General features: G+C 46.3%; 2 protein-coding genes across 3 annotated transcripts in view; one reads left to right on the top strand and one right to left on the bottom strand.

The window, feature by feature from the left end:
* Positions 1-9,754, top strand: part of Spata6l (spermatogenesis associated 6-like) — a 53,571-nt gene extending 43,817 nt beyond the window's left edge. For both annotated transcript variants that reach the window (XR_005489004.2, XR_010055142.1), the window contains one exon: positions 2,916-9,754. The gene's annotated coding sequence lies outside the window, so the exon portion shown is untranslated. The remainder of the gene's footprint in view (positions 1-2,915) is intronic.
* Positions 9,142-23,212, bottom strand: part of Slc1a1 (solute carrier family 1 member 1) — an 80,118-nt gene continuing 66,047 nt past the window's right edge. The window contains exons 7-12 of the mRNA NM_013032.3: positions 19,407-19,591; positions 18,278-18,385; positions 16,363-16,485; positions 15,584-15,778; positions 11,396-11,530; positions 9,142-9,532 (exon numbers count right to left, since the gene is read on the bottom strand). Of these exons, the coding sequence (NP_037164.3) occupies positions 9,286-9,532; positions 11,396-11,530; positions 15,584-15,778; positions 16,363-16,485; positions 18,278-18,385; positions 19,407-19,591 (993 nt within the window). The 3' untranslated portion in view covers positions 9,142-9,285. The remainder of the gene's footprint in view (positions 9,533-11,395; positions 11,531-15,583; positions 15,779-16,362; positions 16,486-18,277; positions 18,386-19,406; positions 19,592-23,212) is intronic.

Below are 23,212 nucleotides of genomic sequence, written 5' to 3'. Positions count from 1 at the left end.
TTTATATGAAGCCATTTTTGGTTTTGTTTTACTCAAACAATTACTTTCCCTTCTCATCTTCTGATCTGATAATTTCATTGTTTAAATTATTTATCAGGAACTGTTTGTTTTGTGGCGCCTTATGGGGCGAGGATTGATGTTGAGGTATCTTGCTTTTGGAGTCTATGATAGCACATACCATTTTGTGATGGTTGGGAGTTGGTTTGCTATAGGGAGAGCTGTCCCTGTGGTGGGTTGAACAAGAATGACCTGGTAGGCTCATATATTTGAAGGTTTAGACACCAGGGAGTGATGTCAGGATTAGTAGGGGTGGCCTTATTGGAAGAAGTGTGTCACTTGGGGGGTAGGCTTTGAGGTTTCAAAAGCCCATGCTAAGAAGAATGTTTCTCTCTTGGCCTGTGAATCAGATTGTAGCTCTTAGCCACTACTCCAGCTTCTTGTGTGCTGATGCTCCCCATCCTGATGATAATGGACTAAGCCTCTAAAACTGTAAGCAAGCCCCCCACTAAATACTTTTATAAGAGTTGCCTTGGTCATGGCGTCTCTTCACAGCAGTAGAAAAATGACCAGGACAGTCATTAAATATAATGAGAGTTTCTACCTGTCATATTTTGGTTTATAATGCCTTTCTTGACTTTCACAGTGGCAGATCTGACAAGTCCAGACTATATTTTATAAGTGTGTTTCACGGTGTTTGAGTTTTCCTAGTCTCTTGGTACAGCATCCGTTTTGAACCTGGGCCTTCTAAGTATAGCCTCTATACGGCAACACCATCTCTCTGTGCTCGCCTGACTGGCTGAAGCCTATAGGCTTTGAATTATAACAGAGATTTTTAAAAGGAGGCCATGAAGGATAATGTCTGACCTAAAATGGTTTGAGGTGCTAACTTGAGAAGCTCCATGTGTTACCTATGTGAGGTCAGCCTAGTCTGGATGTTGAGGCCCTTCTCAATGTGTCTATGCCCCAACCCAGGCTCCTTTAAAGGGATTTGTTGTGGTCCAAACAGGGCTTGCCTTCTGTGCATGCGGTTTCCCACATATCTGCTAGCGCTGTCAAATGAAACCTTCCCCTTCTTGATTAGGGTACCCATTCCAGCACCACTTGTGGTTTCAGGTCTTGTAGGGACCTCTTCTTTCTCTTTGTCCTGCTGACAATGAGAACTGCGACTTCTGCTCTCTTGATTTGGGACCCTTCTTCCCTCTACACCGACTCTGGATGTCCCAAATTATGGTGGTCAAGTTACTTTGTCAGAGGGAAGAACCTGTGCTTGGTTTCACCTTCAGAAGTGGGTAATTGGGACCAAACAAGTTCACAGGAAGGCCCTTTTCAGGACAGAACCTCTTCAGCAGAGCAGAGTGAGTGGTTCCAATCCTAGAGATTTCTACCTTGAGATTCTGGAGAACCTGGTAGCCAGGTCCACTCTGTCTGGATTTAAGACCCAACACGAACCATCCCCCTATCCCTTGTCTTTATTTTTAAAATGCCCTACAGCTCATAGTCAAAATCACCCCTCCTTATCCTCACAGAAGACTCCCTGCTTGGGCAGTCATACTCTGTGGCTTTATGGTCACCACAGCTTTGCCTTCTCTTTAAGGCTGGGTCAGCCATAACACAGTACAACACATGTGCTGTCTGGTTTGCTTTCCATGACTGAGGCGTTGGGAGGGGAGTGTTTCATCTCATCATCTTGTCAACATGACAGCACTGAGGTTCCCATGAATGCCCCAAAAATAGTGATCAGGATTCCAGAGCTTGTTGGCTTCAAGACACACATAGGTTGTAGCTCAGTGGCAGAGTACCTGCCTAACAAGTTCAAGACTTGAGTTCTAAGCCCAGCACTGCACTTAAAGAGAGGGAAGGGAGACATCTGGTAAAATAGAGACCTTGCTTTAGGCTGGGAGAGTTGAAGTATAATCTGTAGAGTAGAAGGGTGGGTGGTTTTAGGCCTTTGGTTATGAATGATTGGAGGTATTTTTGAGCCAGGCAGGGGGTATCATTGTATGGAGTAGCCTGGGTAGATGTGGAAGGGGCCAGAAAAAGGACAATTTTGGGGGTAATTTGGAGAACCTTGTCTTCCAGGTACCTTATTATCTGCCATGGGGTAGTAGGTGGGACCTGAATACCATAAAGGTAGAAGATGAAGGTTGTGTGTTCTACTTTGCAGGCCCCATATTTGTTCTCATGCATTCCTTTGCTTAACATCTCTGTTTGCCCTGCGTCCGTGTCCAGAAGTTTTCATGAGCTGTGAAGATTGAGCCCCTGGTTTTTGATCCAGGTTCTTCCACTGAAGGTTCAGACCTTAGACATACAGTATGACCTCATCACGTCTCAGTGTCCTCTAGAAAAAGGAGGTCGTGATACTGTCTGCCTTCATAATGTTGAAATGCAGATGACTCATTTTAATAGCATGTTAAATTAGTGCCTGGCACAAAAGCAGAACCCATCAGGTATTAGCAACTGTTATTTCCATCTCTTATGATCACTTAAGGAAAATATCATTTCCCCTCATTTTCTTGCTAAGGATAAGAAGGCTCAGAAAACCAAATGTCAGAGCCAGTTTTCAAACGCTGGTGGATCTTGTTTCCAAACCACAAGGTTTATCTTTTGTTCTCTTACTTCTTGGTTGGTTGTCACAAGAGCCTTATTAACTCCAAGGCTAGGATTGCTGGAGATCCACCTGAGGGCTAGAAAAACTCATTCACTTATCATTTATCTCAAGTGACAGGGTAACTCAGGTCCCCTCTAGTCTTAAGAATGAGGTTAGCCACCTCTTGTGTCAACAAAAGGCACTCTCTGTTATTTCCTGGACCTTGAAATGTTGTGTTTGTAAATAGCATTTTTAGGAAGTTCTCTTCTCCCTCCCCCAACCCCTGCCATTGCCCAGCAAAATAACCTCCCTGTTCCTTTTCCTTCAGGAGCTGACACTTAGATCCATGTTTTGAACTGAGATAAGGATCACACCTGTTTTAGTGGAATGACTTCCGGGAACAGAATGTGAGTGGCAGGTGCTGTGGGTGGAACTGCTTGACTCATTACGGAAACTCGTCATGAAAGATCATCTGACTTTGCGTAAAGGAAGTTCAACCCCGGGCGTATGATGGCATCCTTTGTGTGCTGGGTCATACTGCCCTACCCCCTGGTCAATCCCCTTCCACAGCCTTGTGGGAATCCACCACTTTCTAATTACTGTGTGTAATCAGGTTCCGACTTCGTGCTCAGTAGAGAGGACTGGATCCTGTGGTGAGGGAGAGGTCATGTCAGGCTACAAGATACGGCCTGTCCCCGATTGGAGTTTCTATCCTTACTAGTGAATAAGATGTTCTAAGTGTGGTTCTTGGAGGAACATTGCAAGCTAAGACTCGGTGGATGGATCTGTGATTTCAACCACAGTGGGGTTTGAAATAGCGGTGGCTGGGAACTGGAGAGAGATGGACCATGCATCTCTCCAGTATCAAATGAGAAGTTCAGATTCCTCAAACCCAAATCTAAAACTACAGAAGTCTCCATGGCTACCTGGAGCTGTGCTCAGTAGTATAAAATAAGGATACAGATTTAAGTGAGGCCTATAGAAATCAATGTCATTAGTTTTTAGCCAAGTCTCATATTAACTTAGTAAAATAAGGTAATATCTGGCCATGTGATAAATGCTGTCATTTCTCGGTGACCCTGGAAAAGGGGAAGAGGACCAGTGATTTCCTTGGATGTTAAAGGATAGGAAGAATTTGGACAGAAATTTGGGAGAAGTGAGGCATTTGGAGAGAGGACATTGGGCTGTGGAGGGAAGAGGATTATCTATCCTCTGAGGGCATCTTCTAAAGTGTCTCAGATATTAACCCTGGGGCTTAGGACTTTGTGCCATGGACACTAAAGTTTAGGGGCGAGAAAGAGAGGACTTTCTGATGATGGTGCTTCAGAGTGCAGAAGTGGCTGGTCAGGCATGGGAGGAAATCACAAGGCAGCTTCTCTTAATGGTGTTTCAGTGTATGTGTGTGTGGTGGGGCCAGGATCCCAATCCTCTAAGGAGGCAGTGGGGCCAGTGGCCTTGGCTGAGCTGCACGGCAAATACGAAATATGTCATATGAGCAAGCATTGGCCAAGAAGACAACCACCTTGTAGCCAGAACTCAGTACACCAGCTCCTTCATTTTCAGTATCTGTGGTTTTTGTGAATCAAGATGAACTCAGAGGCTAGGAGGTCAAGAAAAGTCTTTTGGGAAAGGATTTTATTTTAATAGTCTCTTTTTAGCAGGGGAACTAGAATAGGAAATACTCGGAATACTTGGAGGAGGGGAAGGGGGTTACTGAATGGTACAACAGGGATGGCCAGGGGCGGGAGGCCTAGCTTTTGTTTATCTTTCTGAATCTCACTCTCATTTGGAAGGTTTCATTGTTGTAAATAGGATTTAGAGGATTATTAACACACAGGTTGTTTATTCAAGGATTAATGGGAAGAGGAAATGAAGGAACATTCAGGTTCCATTATTGTCTAAAAGGAAAAATCCTGGGCACCAACTTCAGAGTCAGCACGGTCCTCTCAGGGGTTCCCTCACTGAATGCATAGCAGGGGACTCAAACGATTGAGCTCACCTCTGTAAACATGCTCAGATCTGTTGGATTCAAAGGCGGGAAGAACCATTACTACCCAAAGATAAAGGGGGCATAATGGCTATGTTCTGGAAACTACACTCAGTTCGGGAGAGACTTCTGGAAAAGGTTCTGAGGTTGGTGTGGAATCAGTTTAGTTTAAGAGCCCAGGAGAAGTAGCAAATGGGATCTGGAGTTTGGCTGTGTGGTCAGGGCAGGAGACCTAAGGGGCCACCGACACGACCTGCCGAGATGCCCCCTGTGGCCATATGCTTTTGGTGATCATCTGTGTAGAGTGATAGTTGTGACAACAGATGGCTTTCTGGTGGGATGCACGTAGAACTGATTGATCCAAAGCTTGTTCACTCATCCCTCAGTATTCAAAGGACCCATGCACGTTTGGCAGAAGTAGAAAGAAACAGGAAGGCTACTTGGGAATGTGTCAGGAAATGCAGAGGGACAGGGAACTACAATATCGATCAATCAAAGGGGCTGAGTGCAGCAGGAGACAGGATACTGGTGACTGGGGAAATGCCTGTTTGCACTTTGCAAATGGAGCACTGGTTGCCATGGAGGCTTGGGAGAGCTGTGTGGGTGCTGCCTGCCTGCCTTTGACAGATATCCCTTGTGGGATAAGGGAGCTCTGATTGGAATACTTAGAGGGGACTTGAGTGGAGAAGGATATGATACTAAGGATATCAAATCAGGCACAAAGAGGGGAAAGATCAAACCACTGGGTGAAAGGAGGTTCATTAACATTTTAAATGGCCTATTGCCAGAAATAGGAAAATGGGGAGAGAGAATTTGTCTAAGTAAATTCAGTTGTAGCAAATTAAATCACATTAGAAAGCACCAAGAACCTTGAAGGAGGACACTGGATGCTGTCATGCACCCCTAGAAAAAGACTTGAAGTCATGTGTGTGTCCTAGCTGGGGGAACCTGGGCAAGTTCTTAACGTCGGTCAGCCAATTCCCTCATCTGGAAAACAGCAATGGGAGGAGAGTTAAAAAGAACAAATAGGATTACATACATGTAAAATATTTAGCCCTTTGCCAGCACACGGTCAGCATTTGGTGTTGCAGGGATCATATTCAGTCATTTGAATCACTTTATCGAGATGCTTGTCATATATAATAAGAACCATCTGCACAGCCGGAGTCATCTGTGTCTATCACCTCAGAACAAGCTTCCCTTCCTCCCTTGTTATATGCTGAAGACCCTCTTAGCAAAACTTTAAGTATTGCAATGTAGTATTTTTAATTACAGGCATTATGCTGCAAAGTAGATTTCTACAATGATTCTTAAATGCTTCAAAATGTTCAGGCCACCCTAGACTTTAGTTAAAGTGAAGCACCAGCAATCCTGGCCTTTTCTGCCCAGCAGTGTCCTGGAATGTTGGAAGAATGTTGGTCCTGGAACTGAATTGCTATGTCCCCACCTCTGTTCCTTATGCGACCCTGGGAAAGTGTCTTAACCTTTTGTGCCAGGGTTTTTATTTTTGGTGGTCGTGATGAGGGGAATGGCATGTCATATTACGGGAAAGGATTACAAAGGTGACAAAGTACTGGAGTCACGTGCCCACAGGTTGTGTGCCTCTGTGGTTTCTTACTGAAAATTTGCTAAGTGCAGATGGGTATCATCCTAGTGCTCTGCCAAGTCCGCAGTACCTCTTCCCCCTGTCACAGAGCGAAGGCTCCTCACCACCATCAAACCCACTGTCGCTTCTGCTCCCCTCTTCTGATCACCAGGTCACACTATTTCCTATGGGGACTCTAAAAACAGAGATGGGTTTTTTTTTCTTTCTTTTTTTCAGAGCTGGGGACTGAACCCAGGGCCTTGCACTTGCTAGGCAAATGCTCTACCACTGAGCTAAATCCCCAACCCCCAGAGATGGGTTTTTAATAACCCAGAGAGCTTACAAAAAAATTAAAGTCATCTGTTGGCACTGGTAATGACACTTTGCGTGAGTATCATTTGGGAGATGGCTAAGCTCATGGTGCGGGCCTCTGCTCAGTTCCACGAGCTATTCCAAACTTTGTTCTAGATCGGTGTGTTGTTGGGAATTGTTGTTGGGAATGTCTCCACATTGCATTGCAGTCAAGACTCCCTCCTGTATTCCTGTGCCCAGAAAGCAACTGGCATTTGTATGGTGCCTTTTCTCAATAGGGTCAGGAAATTCTGTTCCTTTGGTATCTAGTACACAAATGAGTCCCGTTCTGGAGAACCTGCCGGTAACTGAGTTGCTCAAGTACAAGCATGTCATCTCTCTCAAGGGCAGCCAAATCCAGCCACTCATAATTGGCAGTCCTATTTCAGAGGGCAGAACTGGCCCTTCAATGAACCAAGTCGTCACGCTATTGAGATTCAGCTGACTCTAAGGATAGCAATTTCCAGCAAATACTATTTCCGATTAGCCACACACTAGGAGTCCAACTGTCCACAATGGCCCAGCTTTTCAGTCTTGTAATCCTCACTGGTGAACAAGAAGGATCAGTGTGTCTTCCTCAAGTCCTGACCTTTCATTCTGCAGGCAACAGAATGTTTCTGAGCCGATCTCTGGTTTTAAAGCCAGTGATCTCAGAGTTTTTCTAGCAGTAGCCCAAAATTTACCTTCTCACACCCACCCAGGTAAATAAAAGAACACATGAGAGACAGAAAGATAAGGGAGAAAGTGTGGGAGATGTTTATTGAGAAAAATGGAACGCGTCCTCTTGAGATAACAGCACAGTGTGTTAAGCAGCTGGTTACAAGGATGACCCCAGTGAACTCGTGGACAGCTCTGCCAATTAATTCAGTGCCACAGACAAGAACCACCTGATAAGGGGACAGAACCAGCCATTCCTACATAAAGTATTCATCCAACCTCATTTAGATTTAGATTTGCTTCCTATAAAGAATAGGGATATTTGTACTTCAAAGTTCGGAGTCACTGGTCACTGTGAGGGTCAGGCTGTAGCCTTCAGGTGGCCATGGTCAACACTCGTTTACCTTTCTGTTATCTTTGGCACGATTTCTGGCTTCTCAAATATAAAAGCACGGGTTTAAGATGAGTTAAGGGCACTACAGAAACATGGCTGTTCTGAATCCGTCCACATTAAGAACGAGTTTTTGTTGGGTTTTATTTACAGGATGGGGACAGAAGTGTAGAATTTTAATAGTCCATCTTCAGAAATTAGCAGGAGAAAGACAGGCAGAGGATTCTAAGCCACAAGGCCGAGATTTTCAGAACAGTCTTCTCCAGAGACAGACTGAAGCATTTCCCCTGAACCACTGGTATCAGTAGCTTGTGGCCCGGCTTTTATGGTTTTTATTCTGTAAGAATTCAGCATAGAGCTGGGCATGGTGGCACTTGCCTTTCAGGCCAGCACTAAGGAGGCAGAGGCAGGAGGATCTCTGTGAGTTTGAGGCCAGTCTAGTCTACATAGTGAGTTCCAGGATAGCCAGGGCTATGTAGACAAACTCTGTCTCAAAAAACTAAAAAAATAAAATAACAAAAGCTAAAATAAAAAGACTACAGTATTAGAATAGCTTGGTCACCTTCCGATGAAGCTTATTCAATTTATGCAGCCCATTTTGAAACAGCTTAGGTGATGGCTCGCCACTGCTGGTTTGGCCCTGGTGGTCAGAGAAAACCAAGGGCAGAAAGGTGACAGCCTTGTGAAGTGGGCCTTGAAGTGTACTTGAAGAATGAAGCCTTCTGTTGCTATCGGAGCACATCTTGCCTCTACGGTCCCTTTGTAAATGTACTTATTCCATGCCCGACAAGGGTTTCCCACCCTCCAGGGAGCTTGACCTTAGATGTTGTCAATGGATGGCTGGGCCACCCTAGAGTTTCTGCTTTAGGGCTTGAACCACAGTAACCCAGCAACTTGATTTCTCACCCCAGAGCGCCTGAGAGCGTCCTCGTGAGCTCTGAAGCACAGCAAGGCTGGAGCTAGAGCCCTGATTCAAGTACAAGGAAAACGTCTCGTTTCACATTGATAGTTCATTACTGATCTCTGTCTTGAAAATTACATGAAAATAATAAATATACACACATATACATATAGTTCTATACCGAACACTGACATCCAGCGTCCCAATACAGTACATTGAATAAAAAACCCTTCCCTTCCCCTAAGCCCCACAATATCTTGAAACTGTTATTGCAGACTATGCTGATCCTTTTTGCTTTTTTTTTTTTTCCCAAAAGTAGTTTGAGAGTTGCTGGAGATGAGGTCAAAATGGAAAATTTGGCACTAGTTGACTGGGTGGGGCTTTTGAGCTGAATTATAATCTATAAAAAGTGAGAAGGCAAAGGAAGCCCCGCCAATAGAAAGCCTGAGTAAAAATTTGTAGCCAATAATATTGTTTAAAAACCCCAAATATTGGTCTGTGCTTGAGAAAGCAATTTTTCTCCCAGACCCATGACCTAATCCTAACAGTTACTACGTCATATACTTCTAAACTTTGTTTTACAGAATTAGAAAGTCCAGATAACACAGCTTTCTTAATTTCCCTTCGGTTCATCCCACCCCACGTTCCCAAACCCAGAGAACAAAGGCTATAGAGCCAAATATAGAAAATAATCTGGAGGTCTGTTTATCAAACTAAATGTACAGTTGATTCTTTGTGTCCTTCTCGCTCCTTAACGCTGGAGTTGGCTAAGAGATGGCTCCCTCGGAGATGCCCTTCACAGTCCCAGGCATCTAAGGCCAGGCATCTAGAACTGCGAGGTCTGAGTGAACGAGATGGTGTCAGATTTGTCTACCGAGAAGCCCCCATTGACGTAAGACTTCTTCGTATCTGAGTCTTCATTATCCAGGATTGTGGGCTCCAAGGCAAAGGGGTTCACAATGTTGACTTCAGAGGAGACATCCACCTGCTCCAGCTCCTTCTTGGACAGCTTCTCCACGATGCCCGTCCCAAACGCATCACCCAGAACGTTCACCATGGTCCTGAACCGGTCCCTGGGAAAGAGACAGGAGAGTCAGAATGGGCTGATTTCCTCTTCCTTCTCCATTGTGTGGAGAAAGGAAAGGTTCTGATGTTCAGTTAAGATCTAAGTCAATGCATTTGCAGACTGCCTGGCTCAGCGCATGCTGCACTGGCCTGGAGCAGAAGGTGGCTTCTAAAGGGCTGAATAAAAAAACGGGCGCCATTTGGTCTGTGCTCCCAATAAGTAACAATGACATCTCAGTCTCCTGAAATTCCCTCTCTTCTTCCCAAATAAGAATGGTGTCTCCAGATGGACACAGAGGGTATCGAGGAGGGCTCAGAATTGAGTAAGGTTTTGAGCTCTGACTTTTGTTTTGTGGGTTTCCCAGGTGTAATGCCCAGGGTATTAGGAGCTCTCTCTTGACTAAGGTGAGAGAATCTCAGTATTTGGTCTGGCTTTGGATGGTGCCAAGGATGTGGGCCTCAGGTGTGTCCCCTGTGTACTCATTTACCAAATAAGGTCACTCCGTGGACAACCTGGCAGGGACAAGGAAGAACAGTGAGGTCCAAAAAAAAACCAGGCTATCCCGGAAGTGAATTCCTCCTTGATTCACCCTCAGTGTGACTTAATCTCAGGCAGGCCAGAGGAGGGGCCCATGGCAGAAAATCCTATAGTGAGGGGCTGTAGAGGGCGTGTCCATTTCAATGCTGAGATTGGGTGAAAGAACTGAGAGCATGGGCACACTTGTGGAGATGGTATTTGGGAAGCCCACGGTGACCACACAGGCCGATGCGCATGCCCTCTATCAGGGGCTGCACTGGCCCAGCATCTTTGCATTCTGTAGTTTTGACTTTTGGAAGCAAAAGTCACTGTGTCTAGGGAAGTCAGCCTGGTGTCTTCTTTTACTTGAAATGGCCATTTCTGTGCAGTGGCCATGGCTTTCCCCAGCTAGACCACACCCCTTCTCCAATCTTAGCGGCTGTGTATGAACTGTACAACCCTGGTTGGTCTTTAATAGGAACGGGGTTGAGTGTGGAGCTGAACTTACTCTGATAGCCAAGGGCAGAGCCAGACCCTCTAGAAGGTAGATGTACAGACATGAGTACCAAAGAGAAAGCCAGACACCAGGCTGCTTCACCTTCAGTTTTGGGTGTCAAGGAGGAATATTCTCTCACAGAAGATCTGTGTTTGAGGTATGTGTGTGTAAGACAGGCGAGAGCTGTCTGGGACTGAGTGGTTGGTTTGACGCACTGCCATCGTAACAATAGAATGTCCCTCCTGTTGAGCATGTACTGACTGCCAGCCACACCTCTAGACACCTGGCTCATAAGAGCCCCTTTGGTCCCCACAACAAGCTTCTGAGGTAGGCATAATGTTTTCCAGCTCATAAATAATGCAGCCGAACATCCGAGAAGTTTAGGAACGTCCTTAAGATCCTAAACCTACTAAGACACCAGATGAGGATTTAAACACAGGCATATGCTAAAACCTTTGCTCTTGTCACCAGCCCGGAGGATGCCAAGGATGCTCGGAAAGATGCACTGATCATGAAGCACGTGGTCCTGCTTATGAAGCTAACTCAGGACTAGGATGTGTAGGGATAGGCTTATCCTGCTGCTTCACCCCAGTGTCCCCAACCCGACCCCTAGCCTTAAGTGTCACCAGGTACACCATGAACTGATGGAGCCCACTGGCCTTTGAGAACCCCTGCTGAAGTTATGAAGAGTCCATTTTAAGCATGTTACCAGGCAGCTCTGCCAGAAGGAAATGAAAACAGTAACAGAAGGCTCATTAGGCAATGTGAAGGAGAAGGCACAGCACAGCAGGGAGTCTGCATGGCTAGAAACTGCCTGCCCAGCCAACCACCACGGCAGGGGCATGTGTCCCAACTCACAGGAGCCAGTCGACGGCAATGATGAGGGTGACGTCCTCAGCAGGCAGCCCCACGGCACTCAACACGATCACCATGGTCACCAGGCCAGCCTGGGGCACACCGGCAGCTCCAATGCTAGCAGCGGTGGCTGTGATGCTGTAGCCAAAACACAATGGCAGGAAAGGGTTAGACGTCCATTTCTCCCGTTGTGGGGCTCAGGTCTGACTCAGTCTCCGAGGTGGCCGTTACTGGTGTGTCCACATTCTGGACAGTTAGAGCCATTTGTTAAATAATCAGTTTTGTCGTGTGTGTGTGTGTGTGTGTGTGTGTGTGTGTGTGTGTGTGTGTGTCGGAACTGTGGAACTGTGGGGGCTTAAGAGGAGCAGGATGTCACGGCAGGAGGACAGCATGTGGCAGATCGCTCCAAAGCAAGGAAGTAGAGAGCGCAAACAATCCACAAACCGAGGCAGTCACCCAGAGGGAGGGCAGGGATTTACCAATTTTTTATACAAGGCTTTATCTACCCATCCAGTGCCTTCCTAAGTGTCAGGTCCCTCTCCCCTTGCTTGCTTCCTCCTCCAGTCTCAGCTGCTCAGTCATTTACAGAGCACCTAGTATGGGCCAGGAATTTCAGTTGTCTTGGGAAGGTGGGCAGAGGGATGGTGCAGTGGATAGGTAAGGATGTCTGACGGGAAGGCAGAGGGATAAAGCAATGGCTATGCAGGTTTTATGTAATGTCTGCCCACCACATGACTCCTGTCTTCCCTAAGAACATCTGTTTAAGGCGCTGAACCGAGAAATTGTGACACTGTCCAAGGTACAAGCATTCCTGACCGCTCCTTCAGGCCAGCAGACGTACTCTGCACAAAAGGAAGAGCGACTTGGAATCTTGGGTAGGGAACCAGATGAACTTCATTACCGTGTCTTTCCCAAGATCCCTCCTGAGCACACAGTGGGCACAGGGACATTTGTCCTGGCCTTACGCAGTTTCTTACCAGAGGTATCCTTATTTTAATTGGGACATTCTGGAGAAGTCGAGGCTCGACCTGAAATCTCGTTGAATGGAAAGAGCAGGCAAGGACACCCACAGTGTTTTTTGGAACCTCACCCTCAGGGTAAAGGACCATTTCCAGATGTGGGCGGGTTGAAAGGCGAAGGTGCAGAAACTGCTGACGTCAACCAGAGGAAGCCCGGATCTAGCCACGGATGCATGTTCCTCTGGGTCCCAGAATCCTCTGAATTCTCTAACAGGTTCTGCTGCCCATTTCTCCATCTAGTGCTGTCCTAGAGGCTGCTCAAGGGTCAACACCTGGCCAGCTGTTTTCCTAGTGTGTGTTCCTGCGGTGGCTATGGCTGCCAGTTTACCATGACTTAGTTCTGGCGTTGTACCGACACTGCTAAAAATTTCAGGCTTATCTAATCCAGGGAGCTGTCCTTCCTAAATTCTTTTTGAAAAAAATCCAACTTTATTTCAATGACAGTTGAAAAGAATTAAATGATGCATCAAGGGGTTTTCTTTGTCAGAAGGAATTTGTGCCCAGGCTCACTAATCCCCCTTGGAGGCCTCGACCTGTCGTGGTTAACCAGCTCCTTACCAGCTCGAGGCTGGAGACTGCTCTTGAGCCTGGGGCTTACTTGTTCACAAAGCTTCTGCCATTTGACTGGCTTTGGTATGACATTCAGAACATTCTGTCCTCAGATAAGGGGGATTTTATAGGTTGATGAAAACCCACTCATCGGTTAAACACATCCTGCCTCAGCCCAGCTGAGCCTTCAGCTTCTGAGAGACAAGGTCTGGCCTAACGTTCAGGCTCGGCAGGGCTGGAGAGTGGGCTGTGAGGTAGCGTGGACACAGGCTTTGGAGTCAGACACATCTGGCTTACATTCCTGGTTCTGGCAATTTACTACGTCTCCAGCAAGGTGCTTCTCCAAATCGCAACTCCTTACCTGTATTTGAGGGGTTAGATGTCTGGGTAGCTTTTGTGTGGACAAAACTCTGAAAAGTCAGGATGGTACCTGTGCGGCAAGCTCAGAACATGGCACTTCTGCTGTTCTGCCGGGATCAATACACACTGAGTACCGCAGCCACCACCGGACAACACTGTCAGAAAACTGAGAGAGCAGGAGTCTGACAGCTCTCCAGTAAGCAGGCAGGCAGGGATACGCTGCTCTACATAGATCAATGTACTTTCCCATAAACATTTAAGGTGGCTGACTTCCTTCTCCCTCTTTAAGGTAAAGCCTTGATGTTTTTCCTGCCAGGGGAAACTTCCTGGTGTTGATTTTTAGAGAGGAGAGGAGAGGAAACTCTAATGGTGGGAACTAATCAACTTTTTTTTTTTTTTTTGGTCTGAGTTAACCAATCCTTTGCAACAGCCCAAACCAATCAATTCTGAGGGAGAAAGAGAACCTGTCCACCCTCCAACATATGAAAGTTTTGGCTCTGCCAGGAAAACTCAGATTCTGGCTCCTCGTAACTACTGAAGGAGTCTGTCTCTTTGTGTACTTTGTATGTACACAAGCACTCCCAGTTCTGCTTTCAATAAAACCTGGCTGAGTGCTGCAATCTTGCTTTTCCGTTTTACTTTTTAATCAGCCAAGAGGACTCTGTTCCCGAAGTCCAAGTTAGCTGACCATGATGGCATCAAAACCTAAGTTAGCTGACCATGATGGCATCAAAACCTAATTTGAAAGTCTAACATCCTAAGTTTCCCAAAATCTAAGTGAGACTAATGTGACACTATGGATGGAGGATCCCACAGCTGATCTCACATGACGCGTCATAGTTAAAAATCTAAGTGTGCGGGCTGGAAAGATGGCTCAATGGTTAAGAGCACCGACTGCTCTTCCAGAGGTCCTGAGTTCAATTCCCAGCAACCACATGGTGGCTCACAACCATCTGTAATGGGATCTGATGCCCTCTTCTGGTGTGTCTGAAGACAGCTACAGTGTACTCTGTGTGTGTGTGTGTGTGTGTGTGTGTGTGTGTGTGTATAAATAATAAATGAATAAATCTTTTAAAAAAATCTAAGTGCGCCACAAATACTTCACAAAATTACAGAGACTGCACATCAAGTGTATGGGAAACATAAATGGAGCTTGCCCGGGGTCATCAAGCTGACACTTGAACCTGAACTATGGTCCCAAGACCAACTGGAATCCCGGTCTGTCACACAGCAGCTCCAGCAGAGCCGTCTGCAGTCATGGGTCTGTTCTACACCTGTGTCATCCAGTTCAGCCAGCCATGGGCCACATGGGGCTACTGGCTACATAGTGCTGTCCTAGGACACAAATCCAATGTAACTCACCACCAATGTCATTTCTCTCATCTCCTCAATCAATTTCAGGCTTCATTTGACTTGAATTCTTTTTGGCAGCACACACTGGACCATTTTAATCTTTGAAAGTAAACCTCTCGTCCCTAGGCTTTTACAATGCCCCTGGTTTCCTCTCGGCTCCTGTCTTCTCCCCCACCCTCTCCTTTCCTCCTCCATCTACCTCTAATAGGATTTCCTGAGGTTTCTCCCTCAGGTCCCTCTTTTCTACAAACTCTTCCCAAATAATGTCACCCATTCCTCACATTTACTGGGGACTCACTGTGCAGGCACCAGGACTTTATAAAGATACTTTAAATACTCCCACCATGCCTTAGAATACAAATCTGTTCATGATGTGATAATAATCTGGACTCTCTTGCTAGGTTCTGAGATATTTCTGCTGTCCTGAGCTCTTAGCTTTTGTCTTCTCTTGCTATTCTAATTCATCTAAGATTTACCTATACTTTCCCTCCTGGGAATCCTTCCTTCCTCTTCCAAGGTATGTATGATCTTTCCCTCATTGGGGCCCCCCTGACCTCTACTCAATTTTCTGTGAGAGTCCTATCACAAATCCAGCATTTATTTGGGTATCTATCTAACCCTGTCCACCAGGAGCTCCTGGTAGAGCAAGGACTGGTGCTGGATTCAACCTTGAGTCTTTGGTAAACTGTGTCTGGCACCTGCTGGCCACAGTGAACTGAACAGAGATGCTGTAGCCACCCAGCTCCTAAAGCAGGAACGGCATCTACTATGAGTCTATCTCACGTCTTGGGCAGGAACTTATAAACCAATAGAACCCTCCATCTCTGGGTGCTTCCTGGTTTCCCTGCGTGGATCCTGTTTACTTGAGGCAGTCCGAGCAGTGACACATGAGAACAGCATTGTACCTCACCTGATCGTGATGATCTGCCCAATGCTCAGGTCCATGCCGTTCAGCTGCGCAATGAACACAGCTGCCACGGCTTCATAGAGCGCAGTGCCGTCCATGTTGATGGTGGCGCCGACGGGCAGCACAAATCTTGTGATCCTCTTGTCCACGTGGTTCTTTTCTTCCGCACAGCGGAATGTAACTGGAAGGGTTGCCGAGCTATGGGATCAAGAGAAATGATTTTAGGTCTAAGAATACCAGGCCTCAGTTTCCACTCCCAAAGATCCCCATTTTCCAAAAGGTTAAAAAAAAAAGCCCCAAAGCATGCTGGGTAATTAAGAAAAGAAATAATTTACTCTACTTTTATTTTATGGGTATGTGTGTTTTGCCTGAATGCATATCCTCATGCCTGGTGCCCTCAGAGGATCAAAGAGGGTGTTGGATTTCCAGGAACTGGAGTTATTGACAATCATGAACCACTATGTGGGTGCTGGGAATTGAACCTGGATCCTCCCCAGCCCATATGCTGGTACTTTTGGCCAGACCAGAAACAGAAGGGGCTGTGCCTACCACTGCTCCACCTCACCCCCCTTACACCAGACTTTTTTCTGGGTATCAGACCACAGCAAGAGCGTAAGAAGTACTCAGAAAGATGGAGAAATACATTCAAAAAGACGGACAGAGAGTATAGACACCGTCTCTCAAAGGTGCCTATCAAAACCAGAAGCTGCAGTTGTCTTCCAGGTGACCGAAGCTGGCAGAGCACTGTCTGGAGGTTTCTCCCAGACACTCCTCCTGGTTACCTAGATGAGATCATGAGAGCTGTCAGGAGAGCCTGCGCCATGCCCAAGGCAAAGCGGAAAGGGTTCTTCCGCACGACTATGAAATAGATCAGTGGCAGCACTACGAGGGAGTGGATTGCAAGCCTGCAAACAAGAGAGAGAAAGTCTGAAAACCACTTCCTCACACTGATCTTGCTTTTTCAGTCAGCTTTAAAAAGTATGACATCTTTAAACTTTCATAAAGGCCCAATGAGACAGGGGCGTCTGAAAGCAAACAGATGTCCCCATTCCACAGATGGGGATGTCAAGGCTTGATTAGCAAAAGAAACACCTTGTCAAAGTTCTTAGCAAATTCTGAAGCTAAATTTAGATTTCCAAGCTCACTGAACGTCACATCATCTGTTCTGTCCTTGTAATGCATTCCTGCTCTGTGAGCCATGATGATCTTCTCTGCCACCTTCTCCAGAAGTTTCAATCCTCTCTCAAACCTCAGAGAAATGTCTCCTACCTTCCCTGGCCAAGCAGAGTCTCTGTTCAAGGTCACATTTGTCCCCAACATTTGTCATAGCTTTCCACCCCACCCCATCCTCTGGACCATGCTCTGGAATGGGGTCTACTACATAGCTAAGAGGGAGGTCAGAGTTGCACAAGGAGAAACTCATACTTTAGGACTGGCCCCAATTTCTTTATTATTCCTGTCCTCCCAGAGTACTTAGGAATCTAAACAGGGCTGACTACAGGAGACTCACTGGCCGATGTGTGCACATGTAAGGGACAAGCTGACCATTCAGCTAGGCAAGATTGAACAATGAACACTGTGTTCTACAAAGAGGAATCTTGAGAGTATGAGAAGAGAGCCCTCTTAGTGCGGAGAGAATCGTGAGGTCTTTGCTATGGTGTTTAGTTTTCTGTTAGAAACATAAATGGAACAAGAGACAAGAACTCAACAGAACCCCATTAAAAATGGCTTATTATCCCAGACAGCCCCATCACTGCCCACCCACCCCACCCTGGGTGTAGCCTGGCTCGGCAGCAGCCCCAACGCGGGGCTGGTAGAACAGAGACACCCCGCCCCCTCATCTTTATGGTCCTGCCATTCAACTCTGACTCACACACTGTTGGACCAGACTGCTCCTGTGTGGCTGGAAAGCTGCGTTCAGCACACCAGGTTAACAACAACTGCCATGTCGTGGGGACTCCTCAGTGTGCTGTGGTTCTGAGGGTAGCGGAGTGACTGCCCCATGGGAAGAAAATCAGGGTCGTTTACTCATTCTCTTGCTCCATGTATCTCAGCAGATAGCACCATCCTCGCCTCGCCTGGGTGATTGGAGGCACCATTGGGAACCTATAGCATCTCTGCTTAAGGAGCTAACTGCTTGGCTGTAAAAACCAAAAGAGATGCAACCCCAGCACCTTTCCTGTTTGTTTTATGGCTTCGAATAGGTCTCCAACAGCCTGACTATTTCCTTAACATCTGGACACCCTCCTGACACAAAACACAGCAGTAGCTACAAGCTCAGTTAAGAACCTCAGACCCAAACCCAGCCCTCCTACTCCGACCTTCGTGAGATGGAATTTATTTAGGTCCTTCTTAAATTCTTTCAGCTTTGGGATGTGTGGGAGGTATTCTTGCCTGCTTGATCCGTTTATATTCTTAAGGAAGTAAGGGACAGGAGATAGCCCCACGTGCCTACAAATGAGCTTTTCCTTTTGTTTTAAACACGACCCATGGAGTGTGTGGCAAAGTCTGGTCCAAGCTGTCAGGAGCTGGCAATTAGCACAGCACGATCCGCCTACAGCTGTTAGAGGACAGCCTCGATGCCCTGCTCGTCTCCACGGGAGAAAAGCTACATCTAACCAGCTGCACCCTGGCCTTTCTACAGTAACCGTCATGTATCCGCAGGGAGTTCTGTTTCTTCTCTTGAGTCAGACATACCCACTCAGGACAGTGGCCATATAAAGGCCCAACTTGCGGAATATTTCCCAGTCTTCAACTTCTATGATCTTCCCAGCGATTAGGAACAAAATACCGATCGGCATGTAACTAGAAAGCAAGCACAAGGAAGGCACAATTCAGTACTCAGAGGTTTTTCTCAGACAGGTTGGTGGGTGGTCAGTGTGGGCATGCTCAGTGCGCATGCGCTCTCCACGGGGCGGCCCACAGGCTATAATCATGAAGTCAAGGACTCAGCCTTGAGTCCAGCATTCACCACGTTGAAGGGTGCTGGTAAGAATATACGCCGCGGAAGCACAAACAGTGCACATGCAGTGCACACATAACCTGCTGGATATTCTACCTCTTCACCTCACATGAGCAAAATCTTTCCAGCCACGATCACTTTGTTTCTCAGGTGTCATCAAAGAGGCAAAATAACCGCACTGTGTGTGGCCAAGCCAGCTCCCTTTGGGGAACTCCATTTAGCTATGTCCTACGCTGGAGAAGTGTTTTACATGCATCGTTTCACTTAACGCTCTTGCCCCAGCCCTGGGCTGGGTTTTATTATCCCTTTCTTACAGATGACAGAGCTGAAGTTTTAGTGACTTCCTTGGCTGTCACCACTGGATATTTTCCTGTTAACTTCTACCATTTAGATTATAAAATGTCGAGCCAGTTCCACATGAGCTAGGGGCGGCAGAGGTCTCTTAGGAGAGGTGAGCTTTCAGAGCACCTCACAGGCAGGACAGACAGGCAGTGTCCCTGGACGCTAGCAGGCAGCTTTCTCATTCAGATGTGGCCATATCTAGGCTAGAACAGTTGGTGATATTTTGAATTTCGTTTCTGCCTAGGGTCTAAGAAGCAGCACTTAGTGTTCAGATATTTCAGGAACTTTTGGAAATCCCTACTGACGGGAAGTCGGGCACCTGGGGCAAGAGACAATGGCTGGCAGACTTTTAGGTCTAGACTAATTCCCGAGGAGGTTGTGAAATCAGCGAATACTCCCAATCCTGATTTTAAATGTCTGCCTTCTCTAGGAGGGACCCGCTTAGGAGCATAAGCCGCCTCTTCCCGGTTCTGAGAAGGCGTTATCAGGGGCAACAATATGACGTCAATCGGCGTTGCTCACCACATGATGATCTGAACGATTTTCATGGTGGCGTCACTCAACGCATTGAAGAAATCCACCAGAATCTGCCCTTTTTCTCCCATTTTTCCAATGACAAGTCCAAAGACGAGGCAGAAGATAATCAGGCCCAGGACGTTGATGCCGTCTGAGTACAGGCCCACGATTTTGTATTCCTTTGTCTTGTTCTGTGGATCAAACCCAAGGGAAGGTCCTGAAGCATGATGGGAATCAGAGTTCTAAGATGAGTCCTAAGAAGTATGACAGCAAAGGACGCCTACGTGTGAACCGCTTTCCCTCCCGCCACTGTGGTTTGTGGGGCTTTGTCTTCTTAACAAACCCATCTGTGAACATGTCTTTTGAAAAATTTCAACGCTGCCGTGTCACACATTTTTATGAATTTTATAATCAGGGTTAACCACTAGTTACATTGGGAGGCTCCTCTTTAAAAAGATAGAAATTAATAATGCAAGACTAAACGGCGTTTACCAGCATGAACATCCAGAGGACATTACACCATCTGTTCCTTCCTGATAATGATGGGACACTCATCGCTGCCTTGGGTCTGATGGGACCAACAGGGTTTTAAAGAGATGAAAACTGGCCTGACATCTGATAGGATGAGTCATTTCATCACTTACTGAGACAAATAATCTGTGTAGGACAGACTGCATCTATAAAGAATTGTGCTGGTGAGCCCCTGGGGTACCAGTCATTTTTTATTTATGACAAAAAATGTTTATGGAACAGCTAGAATGTTCTAAGTGCACAGGCTATGGTCTTAGAATGTAGCTGGAGAGACAGGAGAAACTAGGAAAAACCCAAGCCAATAGTGAGGTTCTAGGTGATCAGCGCATGGCTGCACTGTGAGTTATAAGTATTACATGGATTCCAGGACATGAATGTCTATGAGGTTAGGGAAAACGAGGTGAGGGGTAGGGACCTATGAGACAAAGCATGTTCGAGAATGATTTATGCCAAGGGCAGAAGATGTGGTACGATGGGCCTCTGTAGCCTGCTTCAATGAGTCTTCCTCAACCTTTATGGTCCCCAAATGCTCCCAAAGCACACACTGCCTGAGGACAGATACCATATCTGTCTTCTACTCTATGTCCAACGTGCAGCAGTAATTCCAATATGGAGGCTGCTCAGAGTACTCTGTGAAACCTTATCAAAAGACAGAATAAGGGGTGTTTAAAAAGGTGGATCTGGATAGAAATGAGCTCCTTGCCCTCAGACACAAGCTGGAAAAACGAAGAAGCAGCCTGGCCAGGGAAGACCCGTGGCTACAGCTGGGAGAAATTAAGGTTTGTTTGTTTGCTTTTCAGTAGGAAGCAGGGAGCCAATGATGGCCTTTTGAATTTAAGTTTTATTTATTCACTTTTTTGTTATTGTTACTGGTGTGTGTGTGTGTGTGTGTGTGTGTGTGTGTGTGTGTGTGTGTGTGTGTTGTGTAAATGGGGATGCCCCCATGGAGGACAGAAAAGGGTATCAGATCTCCTGGAACTAGAGTACAGATAGCTGTGATCTATCCCAGTGTGGGTGCTGGGAACCGAACCCAGATCTTCTTGAAAAGCAGCAAGTGTTTTTAACCCACTGAGCCACCTCTCCAGGTCCTTATTTATTTATTTAAGCAAGGACTCACTCAGTAGCCCAGGGTAGCTTCAAACTTAAGATCTTGCCTTAACCTCGAGTGCCAGGATTACAAGCACGCGATATCAACCCAGCTTTAATTTAATTACTAAACTCACTGAATATTCTTCTCCATAAATCAATCGTTTAATATCTCCCTCCATTTCTCTCTCCTTTTCTCTCCCCACTACCCCTCCCCCTCAAACCCAGAACAAATATTCCCTCTCAGACTACTGAGAAGTCTACGGTGAGCCTACTACAAAGTGCCACTTCAGGTCCACAAAAGTGACTCTCCAATTTCACAGAATGAAAGCTCAAAGCCTATTGGTATTGTTTTTAATGGTCTACTCCTCTGGTGACAAAATCCACTCTGAATGGAGATGACTGGCCACTGTGTTTCTTACTCAGCACAGTTTGTCGTAGAAGCACTGAGGGGGCTTGATTCTAGAGTGATGCTGGACCCCATTTAGAGAAGCAGTATGCTACTTCACACATGCTGTGAGGCTCTTCTGAAGTCCAAGAGGGTCTGGACTCAGAATCACATACGGGCAGAGAGATTTGGGAAAGGAACCACAAGCCTGTATTCTGTGTTCTGCTCTGTAAACCTCAGGCAGTCCCCAAGGTACCCACCCAAGTGTATGGAGTGGCTAAGGCACGGTGAGGAGGCTCATTGCTTTCCCTCCATGATGCTGTTTTTCCTGGTACTCTTCTTCCATAGGGTTCCCATGACCACCGCAGTAATACTCCATGGAGAAGTACACAAGCCTTGTCACACTGTTCCTATCAGTCAGGGCATGGCATTGTTTAACGTGTGTTTCTATTTAGGGACGTCTCGTTTTCTACACACCGATGAGTCACTAGCGTAGGATTCGTAGCTAGCAGGACTACAAAATGCCTGAATAAAGCTTTTTAACACATAGATTTTTTTTCCCACAAAGTGCATCACACCATTCTTGTAATCAAAAACCTTACAGAGCATTTCGTTCCGATGCTTCTGTCCATTTTATCTGGTAGAATCAAGAAATAGCCAGTAAATATCTGAAAATGCATAATATCCTACGCCATCAGGGAAATACAAATTAAAGGTCTACCTAGATTCCTCTAGCTTCAGTCATCACGGCTGTTGTTAAGAAGATGCATGCCGGGGTTGGGGATTTAGCTCAGTGGTAGAGCACTTGCCTAGGAAGCGCAGGGCCCTGGGTTCGGTCCCCAGCTCCGAAAAAAAAAAAAAAAAGATCCAAAAAAAAAAAAGAAGATGCATGCCGGCGGGGGTGCAGATATGATCTAGCGGTACCACTCCGAGGTACACACCCATCACCACAGCACAGAGACACCTACACATTCATGTGCATTACGGCAAAGACATGTACGGCTAGGGACCCACTGACAGACCAATGGCAGATAGGAAAAATGGGGCATAAATACACATCGGGGTGTGACTCATCCATCAGGCTGAGTGAAATTCTATCGTTTGCAGGGAAAGAAAGGTTATAGCTGGAACTGAAGCACAATATGCCAGACTCAGAAACATTGCATGTTTCTTATACACAGACTCTAGACAGAAAGGTCTGTGGGGCTGGGCCTTAGCTTAGTGGGAGAGTCGCACACACATACAAATACGTATATGAGTGTAAGATCTTAGGGAGGGCAGACAGAGAAGATAATAGGGGTGACTCTGGGCAAAGTGCACAAAAGTGTGAGAGGACCAATAACTTCAGCCATTATTGAGAGAGAGAGAGAGAGAGAGAGAGAGAGAGAGAGAGAGAGAGAGAGAAGCTGGGGAAATAGCTCAAGGGTAGAGTACTTGCCTGGCATACAGGAGGCCCAGGGTTCAATCCCCAGTACCCCTCACCACTCACACACTCACATACAGAGCAAGTCAAAGAGATCCTCAGTGCAGGACAAAATGAAATAAAAACAGAAACCCAAACCACCCAAATGCACAAAAGGAAATTAGAGTGGAATGAAACATAGACCAAAATGGATGATGGATGTCTGTTTACTGAGTGAAAACCAAAATGGAAAGATGTATTGTAACCTCATCCAACCTCCGTGTGGAACTGAGATACTGTGGATGACTCAGTTCTGTGCCACTCCTGAGGGACTGTGAAAGATTGTAAGTGTCGATTTTAGGGCTGTGGACATTTTTGGAGAGGTGGTAAACTCAGAAATGTGAA

Source organism: Rattus norvegicus, chromosome 1 (assembly GCF_036323735.1).
Source record: "Rattus norvegicus strain BN/NHsdMcwi chromosome 1, GRCr8, whole genome shotgun sequence".
Taxonomy (NCBI): domain Eukaryota; kingdom Metazoa; phylum Chordata; class Mammalia; order Rodentia; family Muridae; genus Rattus; species Rattus norvegicus.
The sequence above is the reverse complement of the archived record's forward strand: the minus strand, read 5'-3'. Positions and strand labels throughout refer to the sequence as shown.